At 51.5% G+C, this 16703-nt stretch overlaps 1 protein-coding gene across 1 annotated transcript in view; it reads left to right on the top strand.

The window, feature by feature from the left end:
* Positions 1-16703, top strand: part of RPTOR (regulatory associated protein of MTOR complex 1) — a 141461-nt gene that overhangs the window by 102614 nt on the left and 22144 nt on the right. Inside the window, 4 exon segments of the mRNA XM_086623876.1 lie at positions 4663-4766; positions 5835-6018; positions 7856-7966; positions 14824-14929. Coding sequence (XP_086480002.1) covers positions 4663-4766; positions 5835-6018; positions 7856-7966; positions 14824-14929 — 505 coding nt within the window.

Genomic DNA, 16703 nt, shown 5'->3' on the forward strand with positions numbered 1-16703 from the left:
TGAGGTCAGCCCCTCCCTCATCATACAGGTGTACAGCAAATTTCTGTCAGGCTGGAGATGCCAAACTAAGGTGAAAAAGAAAAGGAAAAGGCGAATGATTTCTGTCTCTCTGCTCTAGATGCATGAAACTATTTCAGTTTTGTGTTTTGGAAGGCTCTTTGCAAAATGAAATGTTACTCCTACTATGGGATTAAAAGGGATATAAAGAGGAACCAGATCTACTTTTCTGGTCTTAAATATTTTTTCAGATCTTACTCCCTTGCTGGTGGAAGGAGATGGATAGATAATAAAGATGCTGCTGCGCCCTGCAGACGTCTTCACTGGCACTGCTATGGGTCTGCTTAGCCAGCAGGAATTGTGATCGTTATATCGTGATATCCATAGGGAATGTTGTGACTGGTTTGGTAAATTCTGTGTCGATTCTGACAAGTTTGGACCTGACTGTGCTGGTGCTGAATGGAGCCCCAAAGCTGAAGTGGATGGATGTCATGCATCTCACGCCCTGCTTCTCGGACAGCTGCTCTCGCCCTGGCTTCCTACGGCAATGGCTTTTCAAATGGTTTTGCAAAATAATAAAAGAAGCGTTCCCATTTACAAAGGTTTATGGCTGGGGATGCTTCAGTGAACAAAACTTATTTGTTCTTCTTTGCCTTAGTCATAAGATCCAGCAGGAAAGTGTTTCAGTGTGCGACTTGTCGAGCAGTTTGGGCAGCTGTGTCCGCGGTGGGCTAACTGCTGCGCCCTCGGAGAGACCGTGCGCTTTTGCCGGTACCACCTGGCCTGGGTGGCCTCTAAAAAGGCTTTTTTTTAATTTAAAAAAAACAAACTTACTAACAGCTCACGAAAATGGAAGTTAAGGCTTCAGATTCCGGGTTATGATCTGGCCTTTGTTCATTTCGTTGCGGACGAAGCTCCGGCTGCGAGCGGTGCCGCCCGGATTTACAGCCTGAGCGCCGTGTCCCCGCCGCTGTGAGCTGCGGCCGATGACTCATTTGCATTACTCTGATGTGTAATGCAAATGAGGAACAATTAAATTGTTGCTAACTGCATCCCGAGATCTTGCCTTGGTGCTCAAGGAGCTTTGCTGGATGTAAAGGGAGCAGCGGCCTGGATGCTGCCCACCGGCCCTTCGGTCCTCCCGAGTACCTGCAAACAACACGTCTTCCGTTTTGTCGTTCGAATTTTATCATTGAATAAAACCAAAAGCTGATTTTCTCGCTTAAATTAGGAAAATTATTAGGAAAAAATTTTTTACCATGAGAGTTGTAGAACACTGGAACAGGTTGCCCAGAGAGGTGGTGGATGCTCCATCCCTGGAGACGTTCAAGGCCAGGTTGGACGAGGCCCTGAGCAACCTGATCTAGTTGGAGATATCCCTGTTCCTTGCAGGGGGGTTGGACTAGATGACCTTTGAAGGTCCCTTCCAGCCCTAACCATTCTATGATTCTATGAAATAAAAATACTGCTTCAGGTGAAGTAAAGCACTTGTATATTCTAGGGTTTTGATCCTTTTGTTCTAATCAATACAAAATTCAGGGAACAAAAGGCTTCATTTTTGGAACTGGGACAGCTGGAGCCTTACATTAACACGGTGCTGTGTGCGGCGGCGCCGGCTGCTGCCGAGACCTGAACTCCTCCGCCGCGGGCTGTTCGTCCGGGCGGGAGCCCGAAATGCCCCTTTGTTTCTGCTGAACTAAATCCCGAGCCTCGAAACGTCGCCGAGCTCCGTGCTTCAGGTCTCCGTGACTTTCCAACGGGTTTTGTCCCGGGCAGGCGTTAGTCACGCCACGCGGTTCCACGACGGGGCAGCACGCGGGCAGCGGGGCGGCTGGAGGGCGTTAGACGCAGGCGGTGTCGCTGTGGTTCCCAACCCCCTGCAGCAGAACACGGGACCAGTACTGAGAGTGGTGTGACTGGGGAAGAGTCCAGTTTAAGAGTCTGCTTTTGTAAAATAGTCGTTTGCCAGGCACTGTGTGACTTAAATGCAGGATTTGTGTTTTCAAACAAGACCAGTCTGATTCAGGTGTTTTAGTGGAGTCACCAGTATAGATCTTTGTCTGCCGGAGAACTCCAGTGGTCTGTAGATCGGGCGATGCCTTCGCGAGCAGCCGGTGAGTCGGCCGCCGAGCCGTGCAGGCTTCCTGGGCGTGAAACACGCCGTCGGTTCCCGGGCTGGTGAGACGTTCTCACGGGTTCCACCACTTCACACGGATCACACGGATCACGCCGTGTTGTGGTTTGTAGCTGGGATGCAGATGGCAATGGTACAGCTCTCGTTCCCAGCCCGGTCGTCTTAAAAATCCAAAGCACGTTTTTTGCCTGTACCAAAACAAACCAAAAGGACCCAGTAAGCAACGTTGGCCTTTTAAGACTTTTTGAAATCACAGTTGATGAAGGAAAGTTTGCTTCCTCCCAGGGTGCCTTGCCCAGCTGTTTTTAATGGAAGGCTCGAGGCTGAGCTATCCCAGGAGTTATCCTCCACGACGTCGCTCCTTGGTACAGACTTTTCTGTGCATAAGCAAGTAATTCTGACAGCATGCTCTTTTTTTTTTTTAACCTGGAGTCAATTTGCAAAATTATGAATTACTGTCTCCCCTCCTGAAAAGAGATGATTTGACAGACAGAGGAACACATCCCCAGGAAATGGGGAGCTGCTGCCTCCGGCAAAATACAGTCATATCGCTGAACTGCAGCCTCGCACCGCTCGCTGCTTCAGAAAAGAAATTGCTTTTTTTATTTTTCCCAGGAAAAGGAAGGCTGTCTGCCACGCTCAGCTCTCTGTGTGCCCTTAGCAAACCGTCGGTACCTGCCCTTGTCCCTGTGCTCTGAAACAAGGTGACCTGATGCGTTTCAGGTGACAGAGACCTGACTGTGAGAATCTTAAAACTGAGCCTTCTGTGACTAATTAAAATTAGTTACGAATAATAGTATGTCACTAGTTGCTGAATTGTTTCCTGCTCTCTTTCCATTCTCGTGGTGTGATTGTCTGCCCCAGCCCCGTGTAGTAGGAGACCCCACTGCATTCCTGAGTGATAGAGACGTGGGTGACCTCCCACCCCCGTGGGAACAGGAGGACAATCACACGGACAAGGAGGCTGTCTCGTCCGAAGCGGCTCAGGGCAGCCAGGCTGACCAGAGCTCCTGGCACTCTCCTTCCCGGCCGCGGCGATCCGGTGCTTGCCGCGGTGCGGCTGTGCCGTGCGGGGACGGTCACCACCGCTCCTGCCCTTCGGAGCCACCCGGATGACGGCCAGGAGGGCTCGAGCCCGTCGAAGTGAGGGACGTGAGAACCTCGAAGGGCTGCTTGGGGAAGGGAGAGGTGGAGGTCGTCTCAGAAGCCCTCTGGGCTCCTGCAGGGCGAGCGCAGGGTGTCCCCCAGGCAGAGCACTCGGGTCTCTGCAGCAGGCACGCGAGGGCTGTGAGCGCAGACGGATGCTCTTGTTCATGGATGCTCTTGTTGGTGGTGGTTGTTGGTTCTGCCTGGCAAAGGCAGTAGCTCCGGAAAGGCTCGGTAGCTGTCCAGGCTCCAGAAGCATTTCAGGAGCTGCGGGTCTCACCCCTTGGCAGCTTTCGGCTGGGTGCCAGCCCTAACGCCGGCACCCAGCTCAGCTGCCGCGCTGCGAGGAGTGCTCGAAGAGATGCTGACAGTCGTCTGCGCTGCGGGACAGCCGTATTCGTCCCTCCAGGCTCTTCTGTGCCAGTCTGGGGCTTCTTTTAGAAGTTACTTCAGTACGTGAGAGATTTCAAACGATTCCCAGAGGGCAGGGTGATGTGGAAGAGGAGGAGAGGGGTCCGTAAGCCACGGAGGACTTCTTTCTCCCTTTCCAAAGGGGAGGCTTGTTTGCACGGAGCGAGCAGCGTGCTCAGCCTGGGGGAGCGCAGGATGGTGCTAGAGCTGGTGGTGCCGTCTCGCTGCCTGTCCCAGCCTGTGTTTGAGACTTTTCCAGGAGAAAGGATAATGATTCCTCAGGCTCTTTCAGAAGCAGGTCCCTTCCAGCTGGTGGCTGCGTGCCTGGGTACCGTTCTGCAGGATGGACTGTGTTTTGTAGCGCTCGGTGCAACCCAAAGGTGTAGATCCCTCTGCCTTCCCCATCGGCGCGGACATGGTGCTGCCGGAAAGGGCATCTGCTAACGAGCTCTGGAAAAGCTCGTTAGGGGAGGTGGAGCAGCAACAGGAGGCTGTGGGATTGCAGGGAGAGTTCTGACTCGAACATGAAATCGGGATCGGAATGGATGCTGGAATTATGGTTGTGGAGAGGAAGGCCATCCTCTGTCGCGAGGTGGGAGGGGAAGTCTGGGTGCTGAAGGGGAGCCCGAGGCTGCACCCTGCCCACGGCAACTCGGCTCGAGGTGCTGGGACAGGTCGTGGGCTGCAGCTGCTGTAGGGAAAAGCATTATGTGATGGCCAAAGCCATTTCCCTGTGAGTAGCAGCAGGGCACTTTCTGGTAAGTGTTTTCTCACTTAAAGTAGCAAAATCATCTTGTGTGTTGGGAGCTGCACAGGGGCTTTCTTTCATATGCATTTTTGAACACCCACGCGCGTGCTGGTAGCGAGCTTGCCTCCATCTAAGCCCAGGAGTGCAATGGTGTTGGGTAACAAACAGCCGCGGTCGGCGTTTCGCAGGCTTGGCGGTTCAGGACTCTGCTGTGTTTGCTCCGTAGGCGACAGTGAACGCTCGGCCCCAGCGCATCCTCGACACCTCCTCGCTGACCCAGTCGGCCCCCGCCAGCCCCACCAACAAGGGCATGCACATCCACCAAGTGGGGTAAGCACCCGCCTCGCTTTCCAGCACTGCTGCCACGGTGGTTTAGGTGCTCCCTGGCAGTCACCGCTCGAGCAGCCGTCCCAGTTAATGGCACCAGAGAGAGCGAACCTGCCGAGGTCTCGGTAGCTTCTTGTTGTAGCACTGGTGAGGTGTTCAGAAACAAAAGCTCTGGGAAAAGGTGGGCAGTTTCTTCCTGTATTCCTTTTTAGGACAAAGAGTAATGAGCTGCACTGGTTATCTAAAAGTGGATTGGAAGCAAGAGCAGCTGTTGCTGATTTTGCTGATGGGCTCTGGGCTGACCTGCGTGGCTTCCAAATTTCTCATTGAAGTCTGATCTGTATTTTCTGCACTTTGAGCTGATAAAAGCCAGGGTTATCTGATGATCAACAGGTGATGCCTAAACTGCAGTGAAATTGGGATAATGGTATGAGCGAAGCCAGGATTTGAAAATTTGGTTATTTCCCTAAACCCACTCTTCAGGAGAAGACCCCAGGCTTTAGGTCTAGTGGCCTCATAGTCAATGTGCACCAGTACGATTCACAGTTAGCACGGAGGGTCCAGAACTACACAGTGATGTGATTTTTAATGTTTTCTGATAGTACGATGTCACTGTGCAATAAGTTAAATCTCAGTTTACACATAAATTAAAATGCTTTCCTGTGGGCTGACGGGACTTCCATCTCCCCACTGCCATACGGTGACTGGTCAGTGTGCCCCAGGTTCCCCACTGCCATATGGTGGCTGGTCGGTGTGCCCCAGGTCTCCCTGCTGCCATATGGCTGATGTGCCCCAGGTCATGCGTCGTGACCTGTGGGAGCGTGGCTGTTGGACCTGCAGGTTCCCAAAACCTTCATTTTCTTATCCTCAGTGTGGAGTTGGCACCGTCAAGGGCTGACACTTGTTTTGGGGTTTGTATGTCATTTGGGGGGGTGGGGGATTGTGTTCTTTTGGTTTTGGTTTTGAGAGGAAGCATAACTCTTATCAGAAAGAAGCAATGTGATGTCATTCACATGCAAGAGTCTCATGTCCAGTGACACCTAAATCCTTTCCCTCTTTTTTGATCCGTAGAGGGTCACCTCCAACCACCAGTACCAGCAGCTCCAGCCTGACGAACGACGTGACGAAGCAGCCCGTCAGTCGGGACATCACGTCGGTCAGACCCGCCAACGTCGGCAACATGGGGGTTCAGTACACGCCCCACTCCCACCAGTTCCCCAGGACACGGAAGATGTTTGACAAAGGGCCAGAACAGGTAGAGACTTCCCTTCCAGATCCAGCTGCTTCCCGCTCCGCTGGGTTTCGTTACACATTCTGTTCTGTGTGGTTTGTTTCTGCATCTCTTGTTTGCTTCTACCTGCTGTTAACTCCAGGTTGGCTCCCTCTAACCAGTAACATAAAAATTGATGAAATTTTTTTCTTCAGGACAGATTTTGGTTTATGGCTTTAACAGGGCATTTTTCACTTCTACTGCTACTCAGAGGTGTTTAATCAGAGTTGATTGTTTATTCTTTCCCTACCATTTGTCTGCCTGAGCGATAACGCAGAGTCAGATCTGTGACCCTCAGATGCTTTTTCTCCAACCTCAGCAAAGGAGAGACCAAGGATGAAAAAAGGGACATTCCTCTTCCTGGAACATACAGACTGGCATTCCTCTCGAGGGACTGGTAGGTGCTCCTGCACCAGAATATTCGCCCTCTTTCCAGCGGTTCCGACCCACTCCACACTTGGCAGCCCCTCTTCACTGTGCACAAGGGAGGATGTGAGCCCAGAGTGTTACTGGGAAGACCAAAGCTCGTCACAGGTTGTCTTGCTGGGAGAGGGCTGGTGAGTTCAGAGCTGGGAGGACCTCTGGGAGGAACGGCAGTGACTCCTCGTTTCAGGATGCAGCCAAGCCGGCAAGAGTTTTGCGTACGTTTTAGCATTCTAAAGACAGTCATCAGGTACTGGGCATTGTTCCATTTACAGAAGCTGGAGGACCGATGTGGTGCCAAGTAGAGCAATCAGTCAGATTTTAGTGTGCACGGAGGATTCTGAACGTCACCTTCAGATGAGTCACGTTGGATGAACGTGGTTGAGTCCAAGCACACTCAGCTGTGCTGCTGGCCGTCACGTGAAGATAGAGGCTATACTTACCAACAGTGTTCTTCAGGATTCAGCCGCCTGGCAATAGTTTTGTGTCTACTTCTCCCTCTACTTCAGCACGTTCCCAGGATTTTTCTGGTGCTGGCTCTGTGGCTGAGAGGAAAGTGAAAAGGCAGCGAGTGTGCTCTGCTGCCTGTACTGATGCACAAAGCGTGATGGGGCGGACATCAACCCTCCTTTTCTCCCTCCTGGTGCTGTGCAAGGGAAGGATTCTCCCATCGGGAGCGGTGAGGTGTGTGCATCGTTGTCTGCGGGCACAGCTTTTGGGGGTTCTACTGAGAAGTAGCTGCTCTTCGCTTAAACGGGCATTTCTGCCTGTCTTTAATGCGTGATCCTACAGAAGCTTCCAGAGGTGCAGAGTCAGTTCTTCTGTGTGATTAAAAAAAAAAAAAAAAAGTTGAAGCCTTAGCAGGAACACCTTCACTCCCCCTGGGCATGGCAGTGCTAGCCTGGATCATATTTCTGGAAAAAATGGATGAAACCTGGTTGAATGGAGTGGTCTTTCTGTTTTCTTTTTGGATGTCTTGTGCTTCATAACAGATATTCCACCCGTATACGCCCTTGATGCGAAGCTGTGTCTGGCTGTGCTTTATCCTGAGTCATCTTCACTGCTCCACTGTTCCTCGTGCCAGATGCTTGGGAGACCGTGAGAAAACTCATCCTGAGACTTCATTTTGATGATGCGCTGATGCTTCAGCCCTGATTCATATGCTGGCTGCGTTCTGCCTTGCGCTGTGCAGAGGAGGGAATTTGCGTGTTTCCAAAGAGTTCATGTAATGATGGTGATGTTAAAGCCAGACATAAAAAAATTTCATGTCCTTGGCCGTGTGTTGGAGCTTTTGTCTACCCGGTGATGCCTTGAGGGCAAGCTGGGTGTTGCTGAGCGTGCGTCTTGCCCACGTGAGTGGGAGGGACGCGGGTTGACATCCTGTTCTCTTTCCGGACAGACTACCGACGACGCCGACGATACCGTTGGACACAAAAGTTTCATTTCGGCCACAGTGCAGACGGGGTTTTGCGACTGGAGTGCCAAGTATTTTGCTCAGCCAGTCATGAAGGTAATACTTGGTTATCTCCGCGCGCGCCTTCCGAATCACGGCGCTGCCGCTCTGGAAAAGCGCCGCTGTCCTGACTTCCCGAGTTCTTTTGGCCTTCCTTTTCCCTCGGTCTGGGAGGGGAAGGAAGGGACTTACTTTGGCATCGTGCTGCGGGGGGAGCAGCAGTAAGAGGGGAAAAAGTCATCAGAGGGGGAAAAGAGTTAGTGACAGATGGGCCAGGGCTGGAAAGAAAAGCCCTGCACCCGTGGGGCGCGTTCGAGAAGGAATGTGAGAGCAAGGAGAGGTTCTGTAGTTGGTCCAGGTCCACCAGTTTTGCACAGTTGCAGGTTACGTGGCAGAGTTGTTTCATTGTAAATGTGCTTATCTGTATATGTAAAATTGTATTATAGTAAGAATTAATATAAATTTTTTTAATATAAAAAATAGAATAAGGAAGGCCCTTTATTCCAGAAGGGGCTGTGAGAGGCTGGGAAGGAGAGGTGGTTTTCTTTCTGACATTCCAGCTGAATTTCCTGGCTGTGATGATGCTAAAACAAGCAGAGAGTACGCTGAGTGCCGACACCCCGCGGCAGCAGGACGTACCCGCGGCTCCAAGTTCAGCTTCCCTCTGTTCTCTGGTGTGACTCCGGGGCTGTGCTCTGCTCACAGGCACCCTGTGGAGACACCTTTAATTTAAAAAGGAGAAAGTGATAGTGACTGGATGTCCGCATGGCTTCCTGGGGGAAACTTTGGAAGTGTCACTGTTGGTTTTTAAAGTTTTAAAAAAGAAGTTCTATTATGGCAAAGAATGAGAGTGGTAGTGACAAATCTCCGTTGAGATCTCGTTACGAGTGTGTGCTGGTAACTAAGTTGGCTTTATGTGAAGCGAGAGATACACCGAAGCCTTCTTCTAGGAAAAAAGGGAAACAGAGCTCTTAAGAGATGAGCAAAGACCGTCAGTGACTGGAAAGAGAAACTATTAAATTCCCAGAATCTTTTAGCCAAAGATCCCGTTTCAATTTTAAGTGTGAAATAAAAACAAGCAGTAAACCTCGCCGTATTATAAGCAAACACGATGAGGCAAACCTGTGGGTACCCTGGGGGTCAAACAGCACACACTGTGACAACTTCCAGCTTAATTTCTTGGAGGTATTGCAATTTCTGTGAATAATAATGCGCAGTCTGTATTAATGCCATTACCGGAGCAACTCCACAACAGATGTTTGTGTGCAGCCACTGATATTCAAATCTTACTGATGAAGAAGTGGTACATTTTATGTGCTGTCTCTTCCAAGAATTGCCACTGAGCCGTCTGTCGCGGCTCCTTCCGCACGTTAAATGGTTTGGTGACGAGGCGAGGTGATTGCCCCCAGGTTTAAGGACATCAGAAAACTAGTTACGTGGCAGCCAGTTTCTGTGTAGCTTTGATTTCTTTAGAGAATCACCAGGAGGAAAGACTAGATGGAAAAGCGATTGCCTGCCACTTCCCCAGCTGCTGGTGACAGTAACTTTCTTCTGATGCCATTAGCAGAGTAATTCATTAGGACACACATCTGGCCTGTGGGGCTTGGTCGAGCCTTAAACCGGGATTTTCTCTCATCAAGACGAGTTTCGGTGTCTCGATTCAAGTCCAGAAGAGAGTACAAGAGGAGGAGGATGTTGTTCCATCTCTTAGTTCTTATTAAAAACATTTGTCTGCTTTCTAAGGAAAGCTTTTCCCTGTGAAGAGGGGTGTCTTTATTAATGAAATAAATCACGGTAGGCAGCCAGTGAAGGGCAGGCTCAGTGTGCAAACGGGGAGCTGGGGGGGGGGGGGTTTAGTACTTCATGTGCATAAAATAGAGAAAATCACTTTGGGGGAGGGAGGGAAAAATACGGAGCATTCTTGGTACTGATTTATAGAAGCCAGAGAGGGGGAGTCGTGGAAATTGAGGGCTCCCCTGCACCCCAGTGAGTCCCAGAGTGTTCAGTGTCTCACCATGAGAATTAACACCCCCCGTGCCTGCCACGTGCACGGCGGTCTGGCTCTTCAGCTTCCACTGGTGGAGCAGGAGCAGGTATGACAGCAATGGTTCTTTTAATAGTTCCCTGAGTGTTTTCGTTTGGAAATACTCATTGCCCGGGGCTGAGTTTTCTGAGCACGGGCTGTGCTCACAGCACTGGTTTAGGTAAAGTTTGAGCAAAACAAAACCTGTGTTTCTGATGAAACAAGGAGGAGAATTGATTTCCCCATTACTTCTGTCAAGCAGCTTTAAGAGGCCAAGTGGAGGGTTTCTGCAGGAAAACTCGCACGTTACGCTGTACTAACAGGGAATTACGTGTATCTTTGTGACTGGGGCAGGTGGTCCGTGTGCAAGGGACAGGGAGGTGTCACTGCGAGAACTTTCTTGGCGTTTCTCCATTGCTGCTGGTGTCCCCGGGCAGGACTGGGCGCCCAGTGACTCGGGTGGTGGCTGAGCTCCCACAGAACGCTCCTTTCCTGAATCCTCTTCCTGCAGCAAGAAGGAACAAACAGCCCTGGCTGGCGGCTGCTGTCTTTGGGGAGCTTCAGCCTCATGAAAAAGGCAAAGAGTAAAGTCTACCGAGTACTGGTGGAAAAAGATGACATTGATGTTTAATTCCAGTGCTTCATTTGGAGATGCTGCCTACCGTCATAAACAGGGAAAGACAAGACAACTATTCCTGTAATGAATAAACATAAAATGACTGTGAGTGCATCTTAGTCATATTTAATTTATGAATTTAGTTTTGCTTCATAGACCTTGCTCTGAGAATGCCTCCACTGGAAAGATTGAGGGATTAATTTCCAGCGTAAATCACTGGCTCAATTTCAAGCCATCGTACCGGATTTGATTTATCGATTATCTAATCAAATAACGGAGAAAGAAAATACTGCATTGTGAATTCTCGGTGTGCCAGGAAAAACAGACAGCTCCTCCAGCTCTGATCTCTGCAAAAGTCTTTCCTCTTCCTAAAAACTCTCGTGGCAAAGGCTGCGCCGCGAACCGCAGGTGGCCTTGGCCCGGGCGGCACAGGAAAGCCTCGTTGCCAGCTGTCAGGAAGCCCTGAGCCGCGGAGAGCGGGAGCCGGCATCTGTTATTGCCAGGGCTGGCAGAACACGCAGGCAGGAGCTGGTGAGGATCCTGGAAGGTGAGAATTACGTAAGAAATCCTTCCCGATACATCCCTGCCTTAACTTCAGCACTGAGTCTTGGCCGTTGTGCCAAGCCCCGGAGGAGCCTTCCGAGCGATCGGTGCCGTAACGTGAACCGGGGAAAATCCGTGTTTGCTGCGGGAGCTGCCCGGTGAATCCTCCCTGCGCCCCTCCGAACGCGGGCTGCCGCGGCCAGGGAGAGGAAAAGTGTGAAAGAAGGAAAACTTTGTTGGCTTTCAAATGATGCTGCTTGGTGGGAGCTTTCAGAACCGTAACTGGTTTCTGCCTGAGCGGAAGCTCCGAGGTGTCGGGAATCGGTGGCATGTCGTGGCACTGTTGGCGACTCCCACGGAGCTCTGGGAGCTCTGCCTGGAGCGGAGCTGAGCCGCAGCCAAACCAGCCTGGTGTTTACTAAAATGACTTTCTGATGCTTAGATGGGCACTGGCTGGGAGGGAGGCAGACGTGAATGATGAGCCTAAATAGTTCTTTTGGATAATAATTTCTGGTTTTCCAGCTGGCAGCAGCTGGGCTGGAGGTCGCGGCTCTGCTGCGCACATCCCGACGTGCTCCTGTGCTCGTCTGTCACCAGAAGCTCCTTCCTGATGTTCCGTGGGGTTCACGTTTTCATGGGTGGTCGCTCCCCCTGGCAGGGTGGTCCGTACAGCCCTGTCCTGCCGGCCCGTGGGCGCAGGAGGAAGGGCTGCCATTCGCCTGCGCGCTGCAGCCTGCTCTGCTCCCTGCAGCGATGGTCCGAGGGCTCGGGGTCGGACCGTGCCCGTTTAGCAAAAGTGCCCTAATTGCCTGGGTCACACTTAGCTGAACTGGTGCAGAGCCTCTGCTGGGTGACGGCGGTGAGATAACCTCTCCTAATGTTTTCCTGAGAACGTCCACTGAGCCAGCCGTGACCACTGCCCCGCGCTGGGGCGCAGGTGCCCGCAGGAGCTGTGGGCAGGGGCAGGGGCTGCTCGGCTCTGGGAAGAATCCCTTTTGGTGACCTGGCGTGCCACGGATCACTGATGTACCACCCAGCACGCGCCTTGTCTCCAGAACGGCTGAAGCAATCAGAGGTCACTTCTAACAAGATGTAGAAGGATTTTGTCATTGCCAGTTCTGCCCAGACCGCAGAGAGGAAGGCCCAGCACCTTCCCCCCGGGATTCACACACACGCTGCACTCTGCTCACTGAATCCTCTTCTTCTTGCACAGTCTCTGGAGCACTTTTCCGTCCTTTCAGCTGCAGCGTTCTGCTGCATCTGAGTCCTGTGTATACCAAGTCCTTAAAAAGGAATTAGAATTATTATCGTTTCCATAGGTAAAGAGGAAAGGCATCTTTACTGCTCACTGCTGTTCAGCAGCCGAGGCAGAAGCTGTCCTCCCGTCAGAGCATGTCGTGGTGCAGCCGCTGGCGCTGAGCGTGCCACCAGCCCTGCCCGAGGCTCGGCTCGCCGCACGCGGCTGCTGGTGCCGTAGCGTCTCGGGACCGTACCCTGGGCGATCTCATTCCGGGAGGGATCTTTGTTACTGATATCAGCTGATAAAAACAACGGCCTGCTCAGCCTCCTTGGGAAGAGTTAGTTATTTTTCTTCAGACCTGAGGAGCCAGCGACTCCGTTGGTCGTTGTGAGCTGGAAGGAAGAGCGCTTCGCTCAACTCCGCTGCCTGTTTCTTAGTCCTGAGCTGTGAGAGCCGCTGGGTGCCTGGAGGAGGATTTACCATTCTGCTCCTTCCCTTCCCCTGGCCTTTTAGGTCTGTCTTTAATTTATTCCCAGAGAAGCTGGATTTTCATCAAGGTGTAGGTGTGATCTGCTCTCAGATCTCCTTTGATGCATTTTATCTGCGGTTTGTTTATTGCTTCACGTCGTTTGTCATTGCCTTGCTAATGGATGTGCTGTGCTCTTGAAAAACTGCAGTAGTCGTCGTGGGGTTTCTTCCAGGAGGAAAGGCGAAGGGTGGGGTCCTTAATTTTTATTTATTTTAAAGAAGCAGAAATTCAGCTCAGTAATAGTTGTTTTCTAATGTATAGTGCATTTTGAAGATGGCATATATATAGTGACAGACGGTTTAAGTATTTTCTTATTTGGGGAAAAAAGTGTGTTTGTGGGGAGTGGGGAAGGAGTGGAAGGACTTGGGCTTTTGTGTCTCCCTTCCCCAGGAGTCACTCCTTTTGGAACAGCCATCATCAAAAGGAGCTGGATTAGAGTCCTGTAGCTCAGCTCCTTAATAGATCCGAGTGTTTCTAGAGCAGTGGTGCTTCTCACCCTGGATAATTTTTTAAGCGTTAAATGGAAGATGCATCATACGTAACTCCTGTGGTGGTTTTGGGGATGAGATCGTACGAGTTCGTTCCTTTTGATCCTGTACTTTGGCTAAGGGTGGGAACACCTGTGATCTCTGCCAGTCGTTAAGAGCAGCACCTTGACTTACCCCATCCCTGGCAGGAGCTGCCAGCAGCCCTGGGTGGGATCCCGACCCGCTGGCCAGAAGACGGGTTTTGCAGGAAAGCCATGGTGGTATGCCAAAGCCTGGAGCTATGGGGTGTGAATAAATAAATAAACTAGATGAGAGTGGCTGTATGCTGCTCCAGGGCCTCTGTCCAATTTCGGGTGGAAGTTTGTGTGGAATCAAACCAAGATGACACGAGCATCAATTTCTTGCAGCCAGTTCTGGTATGGGAAACTGAGACAGTTGCTGTTACAAGTAAACGTGATGCTGGTAACTTGAGCATCTCAGGGATTTGAAAATAAAGCCTGTTTTGGCCTGCAGTCATCTATTAGCAAGGAAAGATCTCAATGTCTTCTGAGCTTTCTGTCTGTATCAAAGCTGTGTTCTCTCTTTAGTCTCAGGATTGCTACGTGATTCTTTTCAGCTGAAAAGTGCTAAACAGAGTCAGACTTGCCTTGTTTAGAGAGGAGGGGAGTGACGGTGTCTGGGTGTGCAGTTGGCAGAGGTTCCTCACCGACCCGTCGCGTGTGGCGCAGCAATGGGTGATCTGAACGCGCGTGGCTCTGCAGAAACCCATGGCATTGGCTTTGGAGAAACACCTGCAGCTTAAAGACAAAACAAAATACAGGACAGCAGAAGGAAAAGAAAAAGGGAAGAGATTACAGATGATGGGGAAGATTTAGATGAGAAAGATAGAATCATAGAATGGTTAGGGTTGGAAGGGACCTTAAAGATCATCCAGTTCCAACCCCCCTGCCATGGGCAGGGACACCCTCCACTACACCAGGTTGCCCAAAGCCTCATCCAGCCTGGCCTTGAACACTTCCAGGGATGGGGCAGCCACAACTTCTCTGGGCAACCGGTTCCACTGCTTCACCACCCTCTGAGTGAAAAATTTCTTTCTTATATCCCATCTAAATCTGCCCTCTTTCAGTTTAAATCCATTGCCCCTTGTCTTATCACTACATGCCCTTGTAAAAAGTCCCTCTCCAGCTTTCCTGTAGGCCCCCTTTAGGTACTGGGAAGCTGCTATAAGGTCACCCTGGAGCCTTCTCTTCTCCAGGCTGAACAGCCCCAACTCTCTCAGCCTGTCTCCATAGATGCTTAAGTATTTGATAACATAAGGTCCCATGAGCTCCTCCGTTTACTGCCTCTGAAGCTGGGAACCCTAAAGAATGTATGGCTGAGTGTGACGTGCGTGTGTGTGTGTGTTGTGAAGGTAATTCCCGGGGGTTTGATGGTTACTCTTGTTTTGTGTTGTGAATATGTCGGTGCACTGGAAGATCCCGGAGGAGCATGACTTGGAGAGCCAGATCCGCAAGGAGCGGGAGTGGCGGTTTCTGCGCAACGCTCGTGTCCGGAAGCAAGCCCAGAAGGTCATCCAGAAGGGTGAGTGAGTTCCTCCTGCGTGCACCACCCGCCGCTTCCCTGCTCAGTCGGGACACTCAGCCATAAATCCCCTGGGAACGGTGCCCCTGTGCCACCCTCGAGTTGGCCGGTGCCCGCACTCCCTGGCACACAGACAGGGCGATGCTGCTGCGGGGGTTGTGCTCCCCTTTCCGTTCTCACTGCTTTGGTTCGCCACATCAGGGCAGTGACCATTTAGACGTCAAATATCTCCCTTCCCTTTGGAAACTTAACCACGTCGCCGCGGTGGACGTCGGCGCGGTGGGTCGCGACGGGTGAGCTCGGCCGGGGCACAGCGCCGGGCCGGGGACCTGCCGTGCCGGCCGGGGAGCAGAGGGGCCCGAGAGCAACGACTCCTCTGGAGGAGGAGAGAGCCCCCACGAACGCCGACTTCCCTGCAGACTTCCCTGCTCACAAGAACCGATTTTCAACGCGGTGTTGGCTCCGGGCGCTCTCTGCTGACGGGCAGCAGCTGAGCTCTTTGGTGGGTGCCCGATGGCAGCGGGCACCGAGAGCCAGAGCCGCTGGCGTGAGAGCGATCCTTCAGAGACCCTGAACAGAGGGTACTGATTTACCGTTGGGTTTTCCTCCCTGTGCTGTAGAGTTCGGGTGGGCACTGCAGGGTATGTTTTTCAAGGGCAGAGTGCAGTGGGATAAACTCCAGAGCCGCAGACTGGCGCAGTGATGTGTCGGACGGGCGGTCGTGGCAAACCAGCCGTGCCGAGCTGCTGGACCTGTCCTCCGCGCGCTCCGAAGGCACCTGAGCCGTGTCTGTCACATTCCTCGCTCTGCCGAGCTCCGGAAATGATGGCTTTCTCCTTATTTCTCGTTTTGTTGTTCATACTTGTGTGTGTGGCTCCACGTGCTCAGGCGGGTCCCTCTCGTGCGCCCCAGGCCCGCCTTCCGTTAGCGGGTGCTCTCCGGGAACCCGATATTGCTTTTTTTTATGACTCCCTACGCCTCTGCAAGGCAGCAGTTGGGCCACAATTCTTCTAGCACAGGAATTTATTCGAATATAGTGGAGCCCAGTGAAGTTCCCCCAGGAATTTGCATACTTGAATTATTCCTGCTCGTGTGCCGTGGGGAGCAGCGTTTGTGGGAGCTCCTCTCCCAGCAGCGTCCGCGGGCAGAGCCGTGCGGGTGGGTGGGGGTCCTCTCCTGGGATGCTCGCTGGGGCACGCGGAGTTGGGGATAATAATTTGCTGAATGAAGAACTGCCCAAGGCTGAGCCTCCTGCGTGAACCTCGCTGCCCGGAGCTTTGCTGGGCTCAAGTCAGTACAATGAGTAGCTCAACGTCGTGCAACTGCAGAATATCATAAACCAGAGCAATATAGAAATGAAAGTGGAGCCCAGGAGACGGCTGGGGAGATCTTTCTGAATACAAAGAAGGAGATTTTTCATGCTTGCCTGAAGAAGTTAAGTCTTTTTCTAGACAGTGTTCGTATTCGGTTGCTTGACCTGAGTGACTAAAATGCCAGTATTCATTAAAAAAAGAAGAAAATGTGAAATGTTAAAAAGAATTGAAATAGACTTACAAGCTTTTAATGAAAATTAGATTAAATGGATGCATTCTAAAACAAACTAGAAATGAGTAAATGTCTCCTGGGCTTGTGGTTTTGTGTGATGAATTCATACTGTGCCAAAAAATTGCAGTGTCAGGGGTACCAAAACTGTTTGTGAATAGCAAACTCTTCTGAAGAAAAGATGGGAAAGGTCTTTAACTGTCATTTTAATGTCTCCGTGGAAAATAAATTT

This window comes from Tauraco erythrolophus, chromosome 20, assembly GCF_009769465.1.
Source record: "Tauraco erythrolophus isolate bTauEry1 chromosome 20, bTauEry1.pri, whole genome shotgun sequence".
In the NCBI taxonomy this organism is placed as follows: domain Eukaryota; kingdom Metazoa; phylum Chordata; class Aves; order Musophagiformes; family Musophagidae; genus Tauraco; species Tauraco erythrolophus.